Source organism: Asterias rubens, chromosome 11 (genome assembly GCF_902459465.1).
Source record: "Asterias rubens chromosome 11, eAstRub1.3, whole genome shotgun sequence".
NCBI lineage: Eukaryota > Metazoa > Echinodermata > Asteroidea > Forcipulatida > Asteriidae > Asterias > Asterias rubens.
In genome coordinates this window covers 2,320,558-2,341,447 of record NC_047072.1, presented here as the reverse complement: position 1 = coordinate 2,341,447, position 20,890 = coordinate 2,320,558, and the positions used below count along the sequence as shown (strand labels likewise).

Here is a 20,890-nt window from a genome sequence, read left to right as displayed (position 1 = left end):
TCATGTATAGAATCACATGGAAATTTGGTTGGTATTCTGTTTTTCTCAAGGAAGATATTTCATGCTAATGCAAAATAATTGTTGTGAAATTGGGCTCTTATCGTTTAACGAATGAAATGATTGTATCCAATGAAATCACTGGTTCAGAAAAGCAAGTACCAGTCTTTTGTCCTTGCGGGTCTCCGGCAGAGACATAGCACCAAAAACTATAGGCGTGCGGGGTCCGAGCCTAATTATTTTTTGTCCGTGGTTTCGAAAACGGCCGATGAGCGTCTATTTTGGTATAGCGCCCTCTGTTGTCAAATACCATGACCTCGAAAAATTAAATCTGCAGCAACAACTTTCTGTGAAAAACGAGTTACGATCGACAGCAGGAATTAGAGTTTTAGTGATACTTTTGGTAAGTTCTTTTGTTTCGTTCTTTGCATATGAACTAAGTGGTCATTGTCAGTGTTTGGATAATTTCAAGAGTTTGAGAAATTGTCTGTTTGTTGTCTGAGATGAAAAGGTAAGTATCAAGAACTACGAACGGAACTACGTACGTTCCATTCCAACGCTAAAAAACTTAACCGTCAAGCAAGGAAGGTGTGGTTAAATTTGTCAGATTGTCAGAAAGAAGGATCGGAGCATGGATGCAGGGCAGGGTAGAAATGTCGGAGTTAAAGACATAGGACACTATTGGTAATTGTCAAAGACCAGTCTTCTCACTTGGTGTATCTCAACATATGCATAAAATAACAAACCTGTGAAAATTTGAGCTCAATCGGTCGCAGAAGTTGCGCCAACATAAGAATCAAAGAAAAAACACCCTTGTCACACCATTTATTCCTCCATGGTCACACGAAGTTGTGTGCTTTCAAATGCTTGATTTTGAGACCTCAAGTTCTAAACTTGAGGTCTCAAAATCAAATTCGTGGAAAATTACTTCTTTTTCGGAAACTACGTCACTTCAGAGGGAGCTGTTTCTCACAATGTTTTATACTATCAATAGGCCGGTCAACCACTCACACAAACAAAACCTGGATACGGACTATCGGCAACACAGATAGCCGTTTTAGAATTGCTGTAAGTAATTTTGTTGTTGTTTGAGCTATGGCTGTGAATTTTTTGGAAGTAAAATAAACTTATAGGTTGCATATGTTGTGAAAGTTTCGTTATTTTTGTGTATTTAATATAAATTTTATAGCATTCTGAACTTGAGTATACGCAGCGTGAAGCTCAGCTTCACGAAACCGTAGCCGACAAAAATTGTTACAGTGAATTTTCGATCGCAAGAATTCCGGTGATGCCATTGTCCAATCTCACCGCAAGAGGTCTCATTCGAAAGCTTAGATCCTGAGCTTTCATTTGGCGCATGCGCTGTTGGGGGGGTTAAGCTCGACCAAAAAGTTATAACGTTCAGAAGAAAGTTCACTTGCGATCTCTAAGAAAAGGGTGAGTAATTTCCTAAGCGCAACCGCAAATGGGTAGTCGAGTATTTCTCCTTCCATAAAAACTAACCTTTTGTACAGTTTTAGTGCTCATTCACGATGAAAACAGCATCTGAAAATTGTATCTCCAATGAAATGTGAACGTTTTTGAGTGAGTAACATGAGTCCAGTAACGATCGGCCTATTGTGTGTACGTGTGTGTGGATTTCACGTGCATTGAGCATACGGCCGGCTGGTCGCATGTGTGTAGTAGTCCTACGTGTACGTGCACATTCTGTTCTGCAACAGTATGGCATGTTTTGTGGGGCTATACCATTTTTGGGAGGGGTGTGCGCTTTGTGATGTTATAAAAAATATATCATTTTGTATAGGGAACTAAGGATAATTAATTAATTAAAACCATGATTTTAATCACAATAACCATTTAGAGAACTGAGATGACAATACCTTTTTCCAAACAAAGAAATTAGCTGTCAAAAAATGTATGTTCTATTTTTTAGCACCCCTAAATTTTGGAATATCCAAAAATGATGCATTATTCATTTCCTTATTTACAAACGTAAAATTCGGCTGATTCTCAGGGTTTTTATGAACAAGTACTTCATTATTTTTTATCTTGTAAATTAGATTAGTGCTTTGAAGTATAGAAATAAAATGTAAATGGTGAACAATAGTTAAGCTGGCAAACACGATTTACTTTATTTTGTAATTTTTTTGTAAAAACCTTCAGAATAAGAATTAATGAAAATAAAATTAAGCTGCTTCCTCTCGAGACCTCCGACAACTTGCCAAAAGTCTGGGCATTTATTATTATTATATTTCCACACTCATAATAACAAAAGCAGAATCAATTTATTAAATAGCACTTTAATTTATGTCACCATAAGAACCATTTTAAAACACAAATGAGTACCAAATTGCAAGAAAATACATAGTGCCGTTCTGACATTACACAGTTTTTACATATTAATTAGCTAATTTGCATACGAAAAATGTAATTTGCCAATCAATAGGATTAGCAAAGGTAAAGGCCCAATGTAATTAATGTCATCTTAATAAGCATCTTAAAACACCACTGTGTACCAATTTGCAAGGAATTACATAATGTAGTTTTGTTGTTACACAGTTTTTGCATATTAAGTAGCTTTGAAATCCTCAAAACGCATGAATTCAGAGACATATTTCATTTTTTGGTGATTCATAACGATTGTGATGAATAAGTAATACATACCAAATGTGAAAAGATGAAAATAGAGACACACCTCTACCCAAAGCCTGCAGAACAAGTAGCATGCACCATGTTAACCCAGAATTATTTTGCCTTCAAAAACACACTTTTTGGGTAAATTCCTTGTTTTTGAACGACTAAAGTAGGTTTGATGGCATAAATTGTAATTTTCAAGACCCTCTATTTTACAGTGTGTGTATTTTGGTATGTCTTTTCTTTTTTTGGGTAACATATGGGATGTTTGCTTCAGGAAAAAGCTGCTTTTAGTTTGTTAAATTGTATTAATATGAAATAATAGCCTTGTAAAAACAGTATTTTGACACTTTTTGTCAAAACGATGAGTTTTGGTATGACAAAACGACGTTTTCCAGACATTTTAAATCACCATAACTCGAAAACCGTATGTCCTAGAGATACAAGGTAAAAAAAATTGGAATCGCCTCGGAGAGATCTTTCTAATGGTAACACTTTTAGCTATATATTATGAATTTGTAATTTCTGTTGACCGGCCTACTATCAACCTCTCCCCATTACTGGTATTTGTAATCAAGAAAGGTTTTATGATGATAATTATTTTGAGTATTATTACCAATAGTGTCCACTGCCTTTAATAAACCTGATGAATGAGTATACTTCATTATAAATACTTGACAAAATGAGGCACAGATCTTCTCTTCTTATTTATATCTTGGTAGTATTGTTATGCGCTGCATATTTAGTTTGGAAAGACAAAGAGAGAGTCTGGTTTTGTTTATTATAAAAGTATATTCTGCTCTATAGTGAACAAAAGATTTTTAGTTTTACAATAAAATACAAGCCCAGCAGTCTCATGATTTTGCCTTTCAAATCAAATTGAGCCCTGAATCATTGTAGCTGAATAGTATGACATACTAGTATGAGTATGATTATGATCGACAGTGACAACATTTCAAAAAAAGGAGTACAGCGCCCCAGTTACTGGGTCTACACCATGCATGGATACCATACAAAGTGAGGTCTTATCTTTACGTATGTAGATTACTGACTAAGAATAAACCCTAATGACGATGTCAAATGAAAGATTCAAATATACTCTTTGTTTACATCCTCTACAGATGTACTTGAAAACGATGCCTCGGCAAGATAGAAAACTAGCGTTATTGGAGTCCATATCCTCATATCAAGATTTCCCATCGAGGTCGCCAATTCGTGATGATCAGTTTACGGCCAGTAGATCACCACGGACAGTCACGGCCGCGCCAGAGAGTAACAGCAGAGGTAAGACTCATGACATTTTGTGTGTGCCTTGAGTTAAGGATTTGAAACTTGGAGTCTTTCTTTGACGCTTTGTGGTAGCACCATGTGTAAATTTCTTTTGAGAAGTGGTGGCTCATTGTTTTGATCAGTATGGCAGCACGAATGCCAGTGACCTTGCCCCCCAGCAAAGTCGCGCACTACCAAGTCGCCCCTCACTTACAAAGTCGCCCCCTCTCAAAGTGGCCCCTCACAAAGTTGCCCCCTCTTGAAGTCGCCCCTAGACAAAATCGCCCCGCTGTGAGTTTGAGCGATAAAGTCAATTCACATAGCGCCGGCGCAAAATTGTTAGTTTGTGGCCTGGTATGTTTCAACTCTTTTTAGAGTCTTTCACGAAAGTGCAAAAATTAAAGAAAAGTAAACAAACAAATATGTAGCGTGCACGTACACCGAAAACCAAGTATTTGATTACAAAGAAGACCCTACAAGGCCCTACCCTGTCAAGGTACTACAAGCCATGCAGTTTGTACATATACAATTGTTGATCGCTGTGACAGGGTTCATGGCGTTTTGTACACTCGAGGGGGCAAATGGCACCCGAGGGTGTACAAAAACCATAAACCCCAAATCACAGAGTGCAACAATTGTTTTTTTATACCTTGGTAACATTAATATTCCTCTTCTTGAAGTTCTGTTGTTATGTTCAAACATTATTACGACGGAGTAGGCCTATTCATTGTTTAATGAGCAGACGAACAAGAAATACTTCCTCACTGTTCCCTCGAACCCGCGGGTGTTTCGTACACAGCGCTGGAAATTGACCAACACTGGTAACGATCAAGGTGATGCACACAGGTGTACATCCTTTTCATGTTACCCGACCCCGGAGCCATGTAACATGCATTTTTGTTGCGCGTCACATGATTGATTCTCGACCAATCAAACTGCACAGTTTGTTACCGAAGTATAAAAAGTAGATTTTTCCCCCAGATGTAAGCCCTGGTGATGCTTTTGATACTTTGAATTGTTCCCATTTACCTTCATGTACAGCTGTAAGGTCAGCTTTATTAAATCTACAAGAGAAAATCCGCAAGTTGGAGCAAGAGAGAGCCCAGGCGGAAGGAAACCTGAAATCACTGGCCAGTGAAACCACACACTATCGAGATTTAATGCAGAGACAACAACATGTGAAGCAAGCGCCCAACGTACCCAGTACTAAGCACTCCAAAGGTAAAATAATGTGAAGGTCTCAAGCGCAGCGAAAACGAGATTGCGACTCCAAACCAAGACTATAGTTTTCGATGAAATCAAACCTTCTTAATTTTTATATCAAAAATTTATGAAAATAAATATAACGAAAGTATATTATTATGAATGCAGTTAAAAAATTTTAGCCTGTACAATGCAAAACATTTACAGTAAAACAAAATTATACTTTTTTTGAGAGAAAACTTCTAATTCCTTATTTACTATACTCAACATGGTCCGCTTCACCACTGATATGTGCATTTATAGTCACCATGTCCTGCTTAGCACAAAATTGTTGCTGTGTGACAGGAAAAAATGTATACATCATGTACGCATCCGCTCAAGCAAGAATGTTTCTGCTACTGCAAGTGTAAAATATTCGCTTACAGTAAGAAGTGCTTTGAGACTCGCTCATATCACTATGATTAAATACATGTAGTAATTATAGCTGTATCGTGTCCGCATGTTAAATTTCAGGTCTGTTTACCTTTTGTGTTTTAATTAGAGCTGCAGAGCCAACTCGCCGGTGCAGAAAGTCGTAGCGAGTTATTAGAGAAACAACTAGAGTACATGAGAAACATGGTACGCAGCGCCGAACAGGAGAGAAACAGCGCCCTCAAGCAACAGGAGCTACAGACCAGGCAACATGTGCAGGTCACGAGCGATCAAGTGAGCAGTCAGGGGGTGAAACTGAACAGCTTGGAGAGGGAGCATGAGCAACTGAAAGCTACGCAGGCTTTAGCCGAGGTACTTGCCTACTCCCAGCAGGGAAGACATTGTAGGCCTACTTTCTGTGAAAATCTCTTGTAGAGCCATCTGCTGACATACAAAATTTGTCGGACGGTCGTTTTTACCCTGAGACCCATGTTAAAATGTCTAGGGTGGAAAATTTCCCCTGCTCAGCATGATTACAATAGGTTTATGTTTGCACACAAGACAGGAGATGTAGTGGATAAAGCAACACATTTATTTCCTATTATCTCCTAGCAATGCTGAGTTATTTTGCAAAACAAAAAACACTGTTTTACCCCAGTTTGCCCTATATTTTTCAGGCATGATATTTGTCCTACTTTAGTCTGATTTTCAATGTTTCTTCTTTTTGCCCTTGGACAAATCTGAGAAATGGTGATTTACACAATGTAAAGGCAGTGGACACTATTACTCAAAATAATTATTATCATAAAAGTGACGTAGTTTTCGAGAAAGAAGTAATTTTCCGCGAATTTGATTTTGAGACCTCAGATTTAAAAATTGATATTATTTTACACCCGTATTTGATGTTATTACTTAACAAACATATTGAACGTGCATTTTATTTTGAATTGTAATTTGAACAGAGTAAAATTCAAGATCTAGAGCACAAGTTGAAAGAAGGCAGACACCAAAGAGAAATATTGCAGTCAAGAGCTGCCCAGGTAAGCATGCTAAGCACCCAAAATATCTTGCTTAGCAAAAAACAGGTTACCAGTTAGTGCTGGGCGAATAGTGAAATTTTGTTATTCGGATACCGCTGGCCAACTATCCGAAATTAACCGGATATTCAAATAGTTTTTTTGCCGCTAGAGGGCGCTGTTCGTTTGCGAATGAGATCTTATGGGTGGATTGATATTAGTTTTAGACAGTGTCACTCGGTTCATTCATAAAAATGACCGGATCTAATTTAAGGATGGCGATTTGCTTTTTCTTTTGATCGTGTTTGACTCTACGTGAAGGAAAACTTTTGTAATCTTTGAACAAATTACGTCAGAAATGTCATTGTTTTAACTCTTCATGGAGGTGAGCATAGTTAAATACTTAATTTATGCTGTTTTATGCTGTCTTAATAGAAGTTTCATAAGGATTCAGACAAAACATTCATATCAGTTGTCGCCCGACGTCTGCGGATATTCGGATATTAAAGAATATCTGGTTACTCGGTTATTACAGAACTATCCGGTTTGTAAATAGATATTCGCACCCATTGCGGATATCCGGTTAAGAAAAAGAAGGCATTCGCGGTTACGGATAGGAAAACCTATTGGCCATTAACCGGATATTCAATAATTCACCCAGGCCTATTACCAGTCAATGTTTCCTAAAGTTTGCATTTTTGCAACTGGCGCCACACTCGATTTTACTTTAGCAAAGTAAATTTCCTAAGCAGTATTTTATGCTCGGCAGGTTTATGAAATGAGGCCATGGTGTGTTGAATTTGAGCGATCAATCACACTGGTTCCAATTTTTTGTTTGAGGTTCGAGTCTCGGTCTTGAACAAGCAAAGCTAAATCCACATTTGTTTTCCTGAGAAACTGAACGCTTCTTTTTGCCAAACAATTACTTTCCAGACCACTCTCGATCAATAAACTCAATTTACCGGGAGCCTCACAAAATGAAAAACCCAAACGATGAAATCCATACAAACTGCATTAGTCCATAGCCAATTAATTATTAATATATATTTGGTTTGCGGTAACACCATGTGTGTATCTACTTGCCAGGTAGAGTTTGTTCTTGGAAAACTTTCTTTCTTTATTCTACTACTGCAGAGTAGATTTATGGGATGTTGGGGGGACTTCTCAGTTCTAAAGAGAATACTACCCGGGCATAGAAAAATTGGCTGGGACTACTACTTAAGCTTTAATAGACGATGTGACCTGTGACATCACATGTTTACAAAAGAGCCACAGAGCCTGGACTTCCTGCAGGCACGATTTGTACACAGCCTAATGGAAGAAATCATAAAATCATATACTTTATGGAGATTGCACTATCTAATTCTTATCATCTTTTGCTATGATGAAAGGGGGCACATCTCAAAACCTGTCCAGCTTTTACTTTCATAATTCTTGGATTTATGTGGAAATTATGACAAAAAAAGGTAAACTTTCCCATATGAACTGTGCAGTATTGTGTCTTCCAGAATACTCAAAGAATGTGCAAGGTCACACTTATTGTAAACAAAGTTCTACCGCAGAGTCAGTTCTTGAATTGGTCTCAATGTTTCGTCTAGCTTGCTCTCTAGGCATTGTCAGGAGACTGTGGTGTTACCACAACTGCAAACGAAATACATATTGATACCTCACCATGCAATTTCTCAAATCCTATCGAATGAAATATTATTTTAAATGTTTCCCTTTTTTCTATAGTTGCAGACTGAAGTGAAATGCAAAGAGATTTTGGGCGAGTCTAATCCTTCGCACAAGGTGAAGAGAGCCAAGAAGAAGAAGACCAAACCGTCTAGCAAGAAACACACCATAGAGTTGCCATCTCAGCGTAGAGTTCCCTGCACCTCTAGACATCTACGGTTGAAGATGGAGAATGTTCCATTCATTGCTGGACAGGTAGGCTCTCCACAAATAAACTAGTGTCCGAACTGGCAGCTACGGCTAAGGGTCCTGCATAATCAGGCATTGAAATATAAGACGTCAATAGCAACACACTTAGCAACAGTGTAGCTGTAGCCAAAACCACCAGTTAAAGGAAGACGTTGCCTTGGATCGGTCGAGTTGGTCTTTGAAAAGCGTTTGTAACCGTTTGTTATAAAATGCATATGGTTAGAAAGATGATTTAAAAGAAGAATACAATAATAATTTGCCTTGAAATTGCGTGGTTTTCCGTTTACTTTACGAACCAACATGGTCGAGCCATGTGTGGAAGTCAAAAATTTGACTCCCATAAATGGCTGGCTGTGTTAGTTGACGAGGTAAAAGGAAAACCATGCAATTTCGAGTGACACTTGTGTGGATCATTATATTCTACTTTTAAAATATCTTTCTAATCATATATGCATTTTATAACAAACAGTTACAAACGCTTTTCAAAGACCAACTCGACTGATCAAACGCAATGTGTTCCTTTAAGATACAACCTTCGCTGCTGTCTTCATGAATGTTTAGGGAAAGATTATTCAATATCATGGGAGCAGGCAGAAAGTTGACATTGTGACCAATTGAATGGTCAGACAGTGAGAGGGTTCATGTGGGGCGTCATGTCCGAGCGGTTTAGAACATCGAATTCAAGTTCTGTTGGTTTAGTCACTAGAGTGTGGGTTTGAATATGGTCATGACACTAGCCTTGCTCAAGGCAGTCGCATTATTCGCTCCGAAAAGACGCCGCTGTAAACCCGACCGTATACCCTGTGCGTGATGCGTGCGATCACACCGCATGACCCACCCATATACACACTGTCACATAGTACAACTACTGTGCACACAAGCCATCCGCACTCGTACCACTAACCGCATGCGGAGGCCGTCAGGCCGACAGCCTTGTCGGGTCTGTAACTTCCAGGTTTAATAGGTTGTATTGAAAAATTTCCACTTGTGGAAAAAATTGGGGGGGCTCTAGGATATGCTAGCATGCAGTTCATGAATATGTTTATCTTTCGTCAGACCTATCAGACAACACTGGATGTGAGGCAAATGAATTATTCATTTTGACGTCCAATCACGCGCGCCTATCATGCTCGCTGAGCGTCCGTGGTGGTGGTGTGTGATGTAGACATGTCTCGTCTTTCGCGGGCATTATGGTAATGAGCTGACCGTGGGAACTCTTCGCTTATTATAGTAATGAGGTCAGTGGCTTCAACACAGACCCTACAAGGCTGTCGGCCTGACGGCCTCCGCATGCGGATAGTGTACGGGGGCATCGTGTCGTGCGATGTTACGCACAGTGAATACGGGTGGGTTTTTATACAGCGGCGGTCTTTTTTTGGAGCGAATAATTCGACTGCCTTGGGCAAGGCTATCATGACACATGTTTCCTTGAGCAAGATGCTTTACTAATTGCTTCTCCCAGGGGTATAAATGTGTATCTGCAAGGAGAGAGGTTGGTATTGTGTTTGAAAAAGGCTTCTGAGTGACACAGCAGCTCAGGGCTGTATACTCCACAGGGATCTGAGAAAGATTAAAGTGCTGTATAAAGGGCGATTCACACTGCAGCGATAACGAAAACGATCACGACGCAAAGATAACGCATTCTATTGGTTTAATGGCTCCATGCAGAATACGCACACGCTCATTCAATCAATGAATGCGTTCCCTTTGCGACGTTATCGTTATCGTTCTCGTTATTGCTGCAGTGGGACGAGGCCTTAAGAACTAGTTATTGTGGGTTTGAATATGGTTTGAATATATCAACACTGATCAGGGCAAAAATATTTTGGCAAAATCCAACATTTATTTTACAAGACCAGATTCAAAATGAGTTGAACAAGCACAAAGAGAAGATGGTTTTAATGATAGTTAATTGTCAGGCAATATGAGGGTTTACAAATTCCTTCCATATTTTTTTTTTTTACAGGCTACAACCCCAAGCCACAATGTTAACGTCAACATGCAGAACTTAATAGCTCTGATGAAGACACACAATTCTGCGTATTGCGGTAATCCACCTGCCAAGGGACGGCCAAACAGCGGTCTGACTAAGACGGCCAAGTCACGTTCAGTATCAGTAACTAGTAGCGATAGTGACCTCTCTGATTTACTACTGGGGCTACAAGATGAGTTTGGACAGTTAGCATTGTGAGTATGGAGTTCATGCATCACTTCAGAAATGTTGAACCGATTTTGAATTTATTAAAAACTCATATGTGAGGATCTCACCAGTACAAAAATCATTGGACCCCAGTGCCATGGGTATTAACTAAAACATTCAACGTTATATTTAATGGAGATTGCAAGCTGTATTTCCTGTGTGTTGTTTAAAGTCACCTGGAAATAGAATTTTTATTTTTTCAAACATAAGAGTATATGTTCAGTAACAATAAAACAATTTTTTTTGTAATTGTTTGTAACGATTTATATCTTTAAAAAAAAGAAAGAGTAGTTCATGCATCACTTCAGAAATGTTGAACCGATTTTGAATTTATTAAAAACTCATATGTGAGGATCTCACCAGTACAAAAATCATTGGACCCCAGTGCCATGGGTATTAACTAAAACATTCAACGTTATATTTAATGGAGATTGCAAGCTGTATTTCCTGTGTGTTGTTTAAAGTCACCTGGAAATAGAATTTTTATTTTTTCAAACATAAGAGTATATGTTCAGTAACAATAAAACAATTTTTTTTGTAATTGTTTGTAACGATTTATATCTTTAAAAAAAAGAAAGAGTTGTTCGGGGGGTTGACTCCGCCTACCCCTTTTGTGACGCCAATCGAGGCAGACTTTGCCTTGATGCGTAGAGTAAACATGCGAATCCAAGTCGTGAGTTTGTACGTTTCGAAAAAAAAAATTCTTGCATTTTTCCGGCAATGCCGACCAAGTGTATTGCTGCTGGATGCAGCAAAACAACTAAAGATGGGGTCAGTCTGCATGGCTGGTCAGACTCACAAGAGCAATAGTGCCTAGTGGTTCGGTCCGACGTCTTTTTCAGCGCTGTGCAGCATTTTCTCTTCAAATATCGCGCCTCGATTGACGTCATGAACAGCGCCCTCTCGGTTCGGGGTCTACTCTTAAATTTGTAAATAAGATAAGAACTAATTTTTTAGAACCTTAGTTAACTGTTTATTCACATTCCACTCATCAAAACACATAATATTAGTGACAACGGCTTTACTTTGACAAAATACAACTTCCAGGTGACTTTAGTGCATGTACGTACACTTGTTAACAGAAGAGATTTGCCTTGGTGCTTTCTTGTTTGGTTGACAGCAAATTGCGCCACAGCACCTTTTAAATGCTGCATGGTACTATGTAAATAAATGAGTTATATTTAGAACATAGATCCGCATACCTTGTAGAAAAAATAATGAGCACTTAGCGATGCCACCAGAACTCGCATCACAGACAGCATTTTCACACTATTTTACCCTTGTTTTCTTCTTTTTAGTGAACATCAAGAAATCACCAAACAAATCCAGGAGACAAACGAACATAGGCTTCAAGAAGATTTAGAGCAGGAATTATCGGCAATATGTGCCAGAATGGAGTCCAAAGGGGACCAGATTAGCAAACTAAAAAGACACAAGCAAAAGGTGAGCACTAAAGACAGATTGAGGATTGGTAGGGCTTGAAACTTTGCATGGTCTAACAAAAACCATCTTTTAAAGTTGGTGGACACTATTGGTTATTACTCAAAATAATCATTAGCAATAAACATTACTTGGTGAATAGTAATGGGGAGATGTTGATTTTAAAAAACTTGTTAGAAACGGCTTCCTCTGAAGTGACATAGTTTAAGAGAAAGAAGTAATTTTCAGATTTAGAATTTGAGGTCTCGAAATCAACCATCTAAACGCACACAACTTCGTCTTACAAGGGTGTTTTTCTTTCATTATTATCTCGCAACTTCGACGACCAATTGAGCTCAAATTTTCACAGGTTTGTTATTTTGTGCAAATGTTGAGATACACCAAGTGAGAAGACTGGTCTTTGACAATTACCATTACCAATAGTGTCCAATGGCTTTAAGAAAACCCCAGGGCTCAATTTCATAGAGCTGCTTACAGCAAAAAAAAATGCAGAAATGAGCAGGATACCAGTCAAAAGAGATTAACACAGGACATGGTAGCCTGGCTCATAATCTTATTTTGGTAAACATCATTTTGTTGTGCTTTGCTACTTTTTGTTATTAAAGGAACACGTTGCCTTGGATCGGTCGAGTTGGTCTTTGAAAAGCGTTTCTAACCGTTTGTTATAAAATGCAAATGGGTAGAAAGATGTTGTAAAAGTAGAATACAATGATCCACACAAACATGCCTCGAAATTGCACGGTTTTCCTTTTACCTCGTCGACTAACACGGTCGGCCATTTATGGGAGTCAAATATTTTGACTCCCATAAATGGCCGACCGTGTTAGTTAGCAAACTGAAAGGAAAACCACGCAATTTCGAAGTGGATCATTGTATGCTACTTTTAAAACATCTTTCCAACCATAATGCATTTTATAACAAACGGTTACAAACGCTTTTTAAAGACCAACTCGTCCGATCCAAGGCAACGTGTTCCTTTAAGCAGCTCTGTGAAATTTGGTCCTGGCCAAAACACTACGGGTTGAATGATCATTTGCTTCTGCTGTCCTTTCATTATGGAATGACTTCCCAAATCATATTAAACTTTCCCCATCACTAGCCTTGCTTAAAACTTCCTTCAAGACTCACCTAATAGGGACTGCAATAACATTCTCTTCTTCAAATGTGTGGCTGTGCCATGAGTAACTCAAAGATAGATACCGCCGCTTTATTTATAGGCTATGCTCAATTTTTGTATGTAGAAACTGTAACGGCTTTATTTTCTGTCTTACACCTGTCAGTTTTGTCCTGTTAGTTTTGTCCTGTATTTTTAATGTCTGTCTGTTTTTTTTTGGTTTGTCTGTTCATAGGCTGGGGAACAAAAGCTGTGCTTCTCCCCGGACCTAGATGTTGCAATTTGTTTAAAGTTTCACCTTTTAATCTCTTTTATATTACCCCCCAAAAATGTGCCAATGCACTTTTACTAAAAAGTAGACTTTAAACCCCTCTTTCTCAGTTTCACATTTCTTGTTGTTTCTATTGTCAAAACTTTAGAACCAAAGGTGGTAACAACATTGGAGCATAGATAAATGCTCTTCTAAACAAGTTAAAGGATGACCTGGGTCAACAAGCCACTCACTTTGCTTGTTCGCATCACAGTATGTTTTTATCTATTTATTACCTAGTTAGGTGTTCGTGCTGATGCACGAACACCTATTGTTATTGCTCTGTTTTTTTTTTCTTCTCCATCTTCCTTCTTCTTCCCGTCAACTCTTATCTACAGCATAACTCAAGATTCAAGCCAAACTGAACCTTGAAACTCACCAGACAATTGAACCTCAATACGAAGACGGCACAGTTTTCATTACGTCATGATGACGTCATTAGGTGTCAAATTACAGGGTTTTTAAAGTTGAAAAGGGACCATTTTCGTTTTGCTGTATCTCAACGAATATGAAAGCTATGATGTTCAAAGTTTTCGCATCTGATAGACCAAGACTGGGGCAACATTTGAAAAGTTAACGCCAAAATCGTACGACCTTAGCATCCGGGTCGTTACCCTGGGTCGAAGTTCACCTTCGGGTTTTTTTCGTCAAAAAACAACTTTCGAGCTTTTCTACGGAATAACTCAAGATTGAGATTGAATGGAATGTTGAAACTCAACAGATAGTTGAACCTCAGTATCAAGACAACACATACTTAATTACGTCATTATGACGTCATCGGGAATTGAATTACGTTAGATCAAAGTTTAATATTTGTAAAAATCATAACTCAAAAACTATGAATCGGATTTTGACAATCTACACATCATCGGATAGATCATTAAAAGTTGGACAAATGCTTCACAGAACACGTAAAATATTTTTAATACTTCTAGTGCAAAACAAAATTTGAAAATTTCATAAAATCTTATCGTATTCATGTTTTTAAAACTACTGATCATTTCAACGTAATTTTTGTTTCAGATTGTAAAACAGCAATCCCGCTCAATCTTTTGCACAGAAATAACAAAATTTGGACCTTTACGTCAGTCGAAAAGGGACGTCAAAGCACCTGTTGACCCACGCGTTTACCCCATTTTGATCAACAACGCACGCTATGCAGTGCAAGCGCGGGAATTCCCAAAAGTGCTCTCTTTAGTCCAGCGAAAGAGGGCGCTGTAACGTTTTTAGTAACATCGAGCGCTGAGTGAATCGCGGTGAATCGCAGTAGTTGAGTAATAATGAACAACGTCTCGCACCAAAACTACAAGTAGGAATACATATGCATTGATGTTATAAGATACATTATACACCTTCAGATAGTCCATCACATAATTATAAAATGTTTACAAGTCATACATCAGCTGAAAGGTTTTAATGAACTAGTCAGGATCTACACAAATGAAATCAGTTTAAACTTGGCTTCTTGTTCAAACCAGAGGTTGAAAATAAATTTCACAACCACACATTTGATTTTTTATATATTTATACGTCATTGGGTAGGTATGTAACAACTTAAGAAACGATACACAACATTGACTATTAAACCTTGACCTCCAGTTAAACAGGAAGATGCAGTTAATTATTTGAAAAAATATTACCCCAGAACCAGAAATTAGTTGTTTATTATCTGAACGTCGTCAGATAAGGCTTTGAAAAACATTACTAACGCTATAATTTGTGACCTGACAAAATTGTCTTCCGGTTCAAACCGGATGTTTAATATTTGAAAAAAATCATAACATCTGAACCATACATTGGATTTTTTCAATCTATGCATCATCTGAAAGGTCTTAATAGACTTATCACGTGCTATACAATATGCGACCCTGTTTGACCTTGACTTCCAGTTAAAGTTGGAAACTGATATATAATGTTTGAAAAATAAAAAAAATCCTAAACCACATGATTTGATTTTTATCATCTATACGTCAAAAGAAAGAACTCAAAAGACATCACCAACGCTACCAAGTGTGACCTCATTTGACAGTACCTTCCGGTTCAAAACGGAAGTTGAAACTTTATATTTGAAAAAATCATAACTTCTAAACCAAATATTGGATTTTTACAACCCATCCATCATTTAAAAGGTCTTAATAAACTTATCACGCGCTACATAAAAAGTAACCGCTATTTGACCTTTTATCCGATGCAAACCGGAAGTTGGTGTTTAATTTGTAAAAAAATCGTAACTCCTTAACCAGTCATTGGATTGATGAGGTAAAATGTTGTCACCAATTCATTCACTCACTCACCACGAACACCTTGTTTTTGTAGTAAACAAAAACTGTACATGTATCTCTAGTTGTTTTTATTTTTGTAGTGTTGTGTCAGTGAAGAAGTGTAATATCAAAACAAATTTATTAAAAAATTCTTCACAGATTACAAAAAAGACGACCGTCAACACAGCAAGACCGAAGCCAGTGCGCAAAGTGTGGTCACCATCTCCAACAACCACATCAGCCATGAATGACGGAGAAGTAAAAGTCATTACTACGGTGAAGACCAGAGGTAAAGGCATCCAAGTGGTCAGCCCTGACCATAAATCACAGAGAAACCAATGTCTGCTGATGAACATGAAGACTCTACAAACGTCACTCCGTAAACACGACGTGAGTTGGGATTAACTGGCTCACTGTTTTGCCTTTATCACGGCGGGGAAGTAAACATGACTTCCACCACTGACCAGTGGGGTCTTGTCTTCGGTGAATTTTGTCTTCCGCGAGCATTGTAGTAATGACCCTCATGGTGTTGGTTTAGTCAGTACACACTGTACAGGTCACGCCACGCACACCCATGAGCAAGTTCGATCAACGACCATAGTTCGACTAACTCTGATCGAACCCGCGTGAGTCAACGATAGTTGGACCAGTCTAGTCGACTAATCGCGACCATCCACTCGAGGCTGGTCGAGGTTGGTTACCGATAGCAATTTGTCATATCACAGTGTGCTGCAGGTAGAGAGGACCAGTTATTCTTAAAATAGCTGAAAAGGAGTGAGTATGGACTTTTTATGTGTTCACGGCATAGAGGTATGGTTCACGGTCATCTTTTTCACATACGGTCACTAGAAAGCGACTAGAGTCGTTGGCACTTTTATTTCAGCACGCATGCGCTTCGTACGTCACAAACTAACCACTAGACAACGATTGTACCTTGATCAAAACTTGCTCCATTCTGTGCAGTGCAGTATTGACTGTACAGTTCAGGCAGGTAGTGCTGCGCAAAGAAAGAAAAGGAAAAAAAAAAAAGGAAACAAAAAATGAAAACGAAACTCAAACACATTGCTCAAGGCTAGGCCATTTGCAGTTCTTGTGTGCTACGTATAATATGGTCTCTCAAGTTTTAACTTCAAGAGAAAGATTATTTTCTAATTGGGAAAACATTGTGTGAACAGGTGGTAAGTCCGCTTACTATCTCAAGCATTGTGAGTGAACGTCATTGTTCTCAGGTCTTCTATATTTATGTATTGCTTGCTTACTTATTTCAACAGTACTACTGCATTACACTGTAGATTGTACATAAAATTTCATGTTTATTTTTTGTTGTCCAACTGTTCGTCTGTGTGTTGCTACCTAACGGGACAAAAAACACAATGTCCACAGATTAACACTAAACTTACACAGTTTGAAGATAATGATAGTAGAAAGCTTCCCTGAAAATATTACTTGCAGAGATGCTGTAGTTTTTGAGAAATGAGTAAAACAGTGTCATGAAAGTAATTTTTGTCTCATTGATCATAAGACCAAAATTATTTTAACATGTACAAACGTTCTTTTATGACATTGTTTTGCTCATTTCTCAAAAACTACAGCACCTCAGCAACTAATATTTCAAGGTACGCTTTCGACTATCATTATCTTCAAACGGTGTCAGTTTAATGTAAATCTGTGGACATTGTGTTTTCTGTTACAAAAAGTACACAAATCCTTTAATACAATTTTTCAAATGCTACATCTACAGACCATGTGATCTTTGAGATCACATGCTTACAAAAGATCCGCAGAGCCTAGACTTCCTGCAGAAAGTATTTACAAATCTCAGGGGAGGATAATAATAATAATGATAATAATCGTATTTATAACGCACCTTTTGCAAAGCGCCAAAGGAGTGGGGCGAAGTTTGAGATATTAGACCTAATCCTTAAGCACCATGTAATGGTTTGCAAGGTGCTGGGGCGCAATATGCTGCCAATCCAGCCAGGAACACCGGGCTAACCCCTTATCTTTACGATAAGTGCACTGGGTTCTTTTACATTGTTTACACAACACATGGGACCAACGGCTTTACTTCCCATCCAAGGGACTAAGCAATGGTTTAGTGTCTTGCTTAAGGACACAAGTGTCACGGCTGGGGATTCGAACCCACACTCTACTGATCAGAAACGTCAGAGTTTGAATTCAGTGCTCTTAACCGCTCGGCCACAACACTTCCAGATAACACTGAAAAATTTCACTTCATTGGGGTTGCACCATAGTTTCTGGTGTACCCTTTTTGATATGCAGTAAAGGGAAACATCAACAAATTGGTTATAAATAACAGGCATGGTATTTTTCCCATTGCCCATTGAAACAAAAATCAGATTTTTTTTCACTTAATAGCCTGAAAAATAGCTTGTGGAAGTGTCGTGGCCAAGCGGCTAAGAGCACCGATTCAAACTCTGGTGTTTCTGATCAGTAGAGTGTGGGTTCGAATCCCCAGCCATGACAATTGTGTCCTTAAGCAAGACACTTTAAAAACCTGGTTTATAACTTATGTCTTTTATGTGGAAATTAGGATGGAAATTGAAAAAATGTCCCCTACATTTATGACCAGTGTAGTGTCTTGCCTGCCATGAAAGCCCTGGATTTTACATAACATGGACACCTTTTTTTTTAAAGGTCACAAAAGAATACATAAATGTAGTTGCCATACTATGCATTAATTTTTTTGTTTTCACTATGCAAAGTTTAATATTCCTTTTTTATTGTAGTTTACTCACACCTTAGATTTTTGTTTCTGCTATGCAAAAATTTCAATCCATGTAGCTAAAACTTCTGTTTCTTTTTTTGGATTTTGTATGATACATAATTTATGATGTAAATTATTTAACTGTGTAAATAATAATTAATTGATTAGTGCCCATAATTCATAATATGAAGTTAACAATTGATTGTGCCAATTTAGTTCAGTGCTTGACTGTAGCCTGGCTTAATCCAATGGTGGTTGTTTAGCGTATAAAGGCTGGCTGGGGGTGGGTGCAGTGCTTGACTGTAGCCTGGCTTAATCCAATGGTGGTTGTTTAGCGTATAAAGGCTGGCTGGGGGTGGATGAAGAGCCTGGGAGACTTTTGATGGGACACTAAGGCCAAGACCAAGGGCAACAGATGACATGGCCTTTGTAAACATTTTTGAGTCTGCAAATGTATCTCGCCCTTAATTCCTGGCCCTTGGTAGTGTCACTGACCCCTAAATAAATTTTAATAGAGAAAGGGGGAAAGAAGTCATATCCTGATAAAGTGTATAAATAGTTTGCCTTAAAGGCAGTGGACACTATTGGTACTCAAAATGATTATTATCATAAAACCTTTCTTGATTATGAGTAATGGGGAGAGGTTGATAATGTAAAACATTGTGAGAAAAGGCTCCCTCTGAAGTGCCATAGTTTTTGAGAAAGAACTAATTTTCCACGAATTTGATTTCAAGACCTCAGATTTAGAATTTGAGGTCTCGAAATCAAGCATCTGAAAGCACACAACTTTGTGTGACCATGGTGTGACAAGGGTGTTTTTTTCTTTCATTAATATCTTGCAACTTCGATGACCGATTGAGCTAAAATTTTCATTGGTCTTTGACAATTACCACTGTGTCCAGTGTCTTTGATTCATGTTTACAATATGATAACAAAATTTGTTAATAACAAAATACTTGTAATTGTCTTGAACAAAGAATTCCCCCCCCCCCCCCCAACCATCGCTGGTAAAAAAAAAAAATCCCCTTTGTAAATTCATTTTGCATTTATTTATCTTCATTTGTAATTTTGCACAGAGAAATCACTTTGATTATTTAGACGGCAGCTGCAGAGCTGGTCATCCGGATCTGAGTTGTTCTTGCATTTTCTTGAATAATAAAATAGAAATTTAAAGTATAACATTTTGTATTAACTAGGTAATATTCCTGAAATGCATTGAGGCTTGTAAATCTCTGATTAATACAAATTAATACAGCATTTTGTATTTAGATGTTTGTGTTGATTTTAATAAAATCAATATGTAAGTAAAGAGTCGTGTTTTGTCTGAAAAATAAAACGAGGAGTCAGTAATGTTAGTTTTTGTCAGCGTGAATTAAATGTCTGTTGCATTTTTTTTCTTCAATTTGTTCAGTAACTATACACAACAGTTTGAGAAAGAGCAAGCTAATAAATAAAATTTCCTTTTTCTTTCGGCAACTCACACCGGTTATCTTCATGTATTGTCCTTTTCAAAACGGTGAACTTAATTGGTTCATGCACAAACCAGCAGGGGTGCTATTTAACGACCCAAGTAAAGTAATTAAATGTAAACATACTGGTGACAATTTGATGTATCTTTCTGAGTTTTTGTGGCCAAACTTGGTCATTCTTTGTAAACTTGGTAATAATGTGTTCAAAAATCAAAACCGCATCCAAAAAAGGACGGGGGCATTTGGACCATGCACGGAATGCGGATTGACCGCAAGTCAAAAAGTTTTAAGATGTAATTTTATTTTACCTAGTTCACTAGTTATGTTAGCAGCAAACAAACAGATATCCCCTACTGCACTAGGTTAAAATAAATCTATAATGCGTTTCAAATTGGACGCATTTTTAAATGGGCTCATGTACCGCGCGTTCTTGCTAAACACGAATAAGTATCCGAACTAATAATCACTGCTTGTAAAAGATTCAACTTTACCTAGTCCTCCCTTACTTTCCACACATGACCATTGCGAACCAACAATGTACTCGATGTGATACAAAGACGCATAAATAAAAGTGTGCTTATTGTGCGTAAAATTAAGTTCATACTATGCCAACAATGTACACAAACACGTAGAGTTTATTGCGACTCCTCCATCATGGACAGAGAGGGACCAGTTTTCTTCGGTTACATGTTGCGCCATTTTCGGTCCAAATGCATCACATATTTATTAAAAAAATGGCAATGTGCTTGCGTGTAGGCACTGCGCAGGACCCCCAGCCAATTATAGCCCTTCACGCGTGCATGTTTCATAAAAACAGGTGGGGTCTACACTTTAATTATATACAAAAACAATTGTCCTCGTTTTTTCTCTTCTTCTTGTTTTCTTTTTGTGGGAACTATCTTGTGGGGCATATGG

At 38.0% G+C, this 20,890-nt stretch overlaps 1 protein-coding gene across 1 annotated transcript; it reads left to right on the top strand.

Moving 5' to 3' along the window:
- The first annotated feature begins 318 nt into the window (after positions 1-318).
- LOC117297054 (centrosomal protein of 57 kDa-like) lies at positions 319-16,807 on the top strand. Its single transcript, XM_033780179.1, has 9 exons — positions 319-400; positions 3,753-3,915; positions 4,942-5,121; positions 5,645-5,886; positions 6,477-6,554; positions 8,265-8,459; positions 10,420-10,640; positions 11,952-12,096; positions 15,938-16,807. The coding sequence occupies exons 2-9, from the start codon at positions 3,753-3,755 to the stop codon at positions 16,181-16,183; spliced, it is 1,470 nt and encodes a 489-aa protein (XP_033636070.1). The 5' UTR covers positions 319-400; the 3' UTR covers positions 16,184-16,807.
- Positions 16,808-20,890: the final 4,083 nt, after the last annotated feature.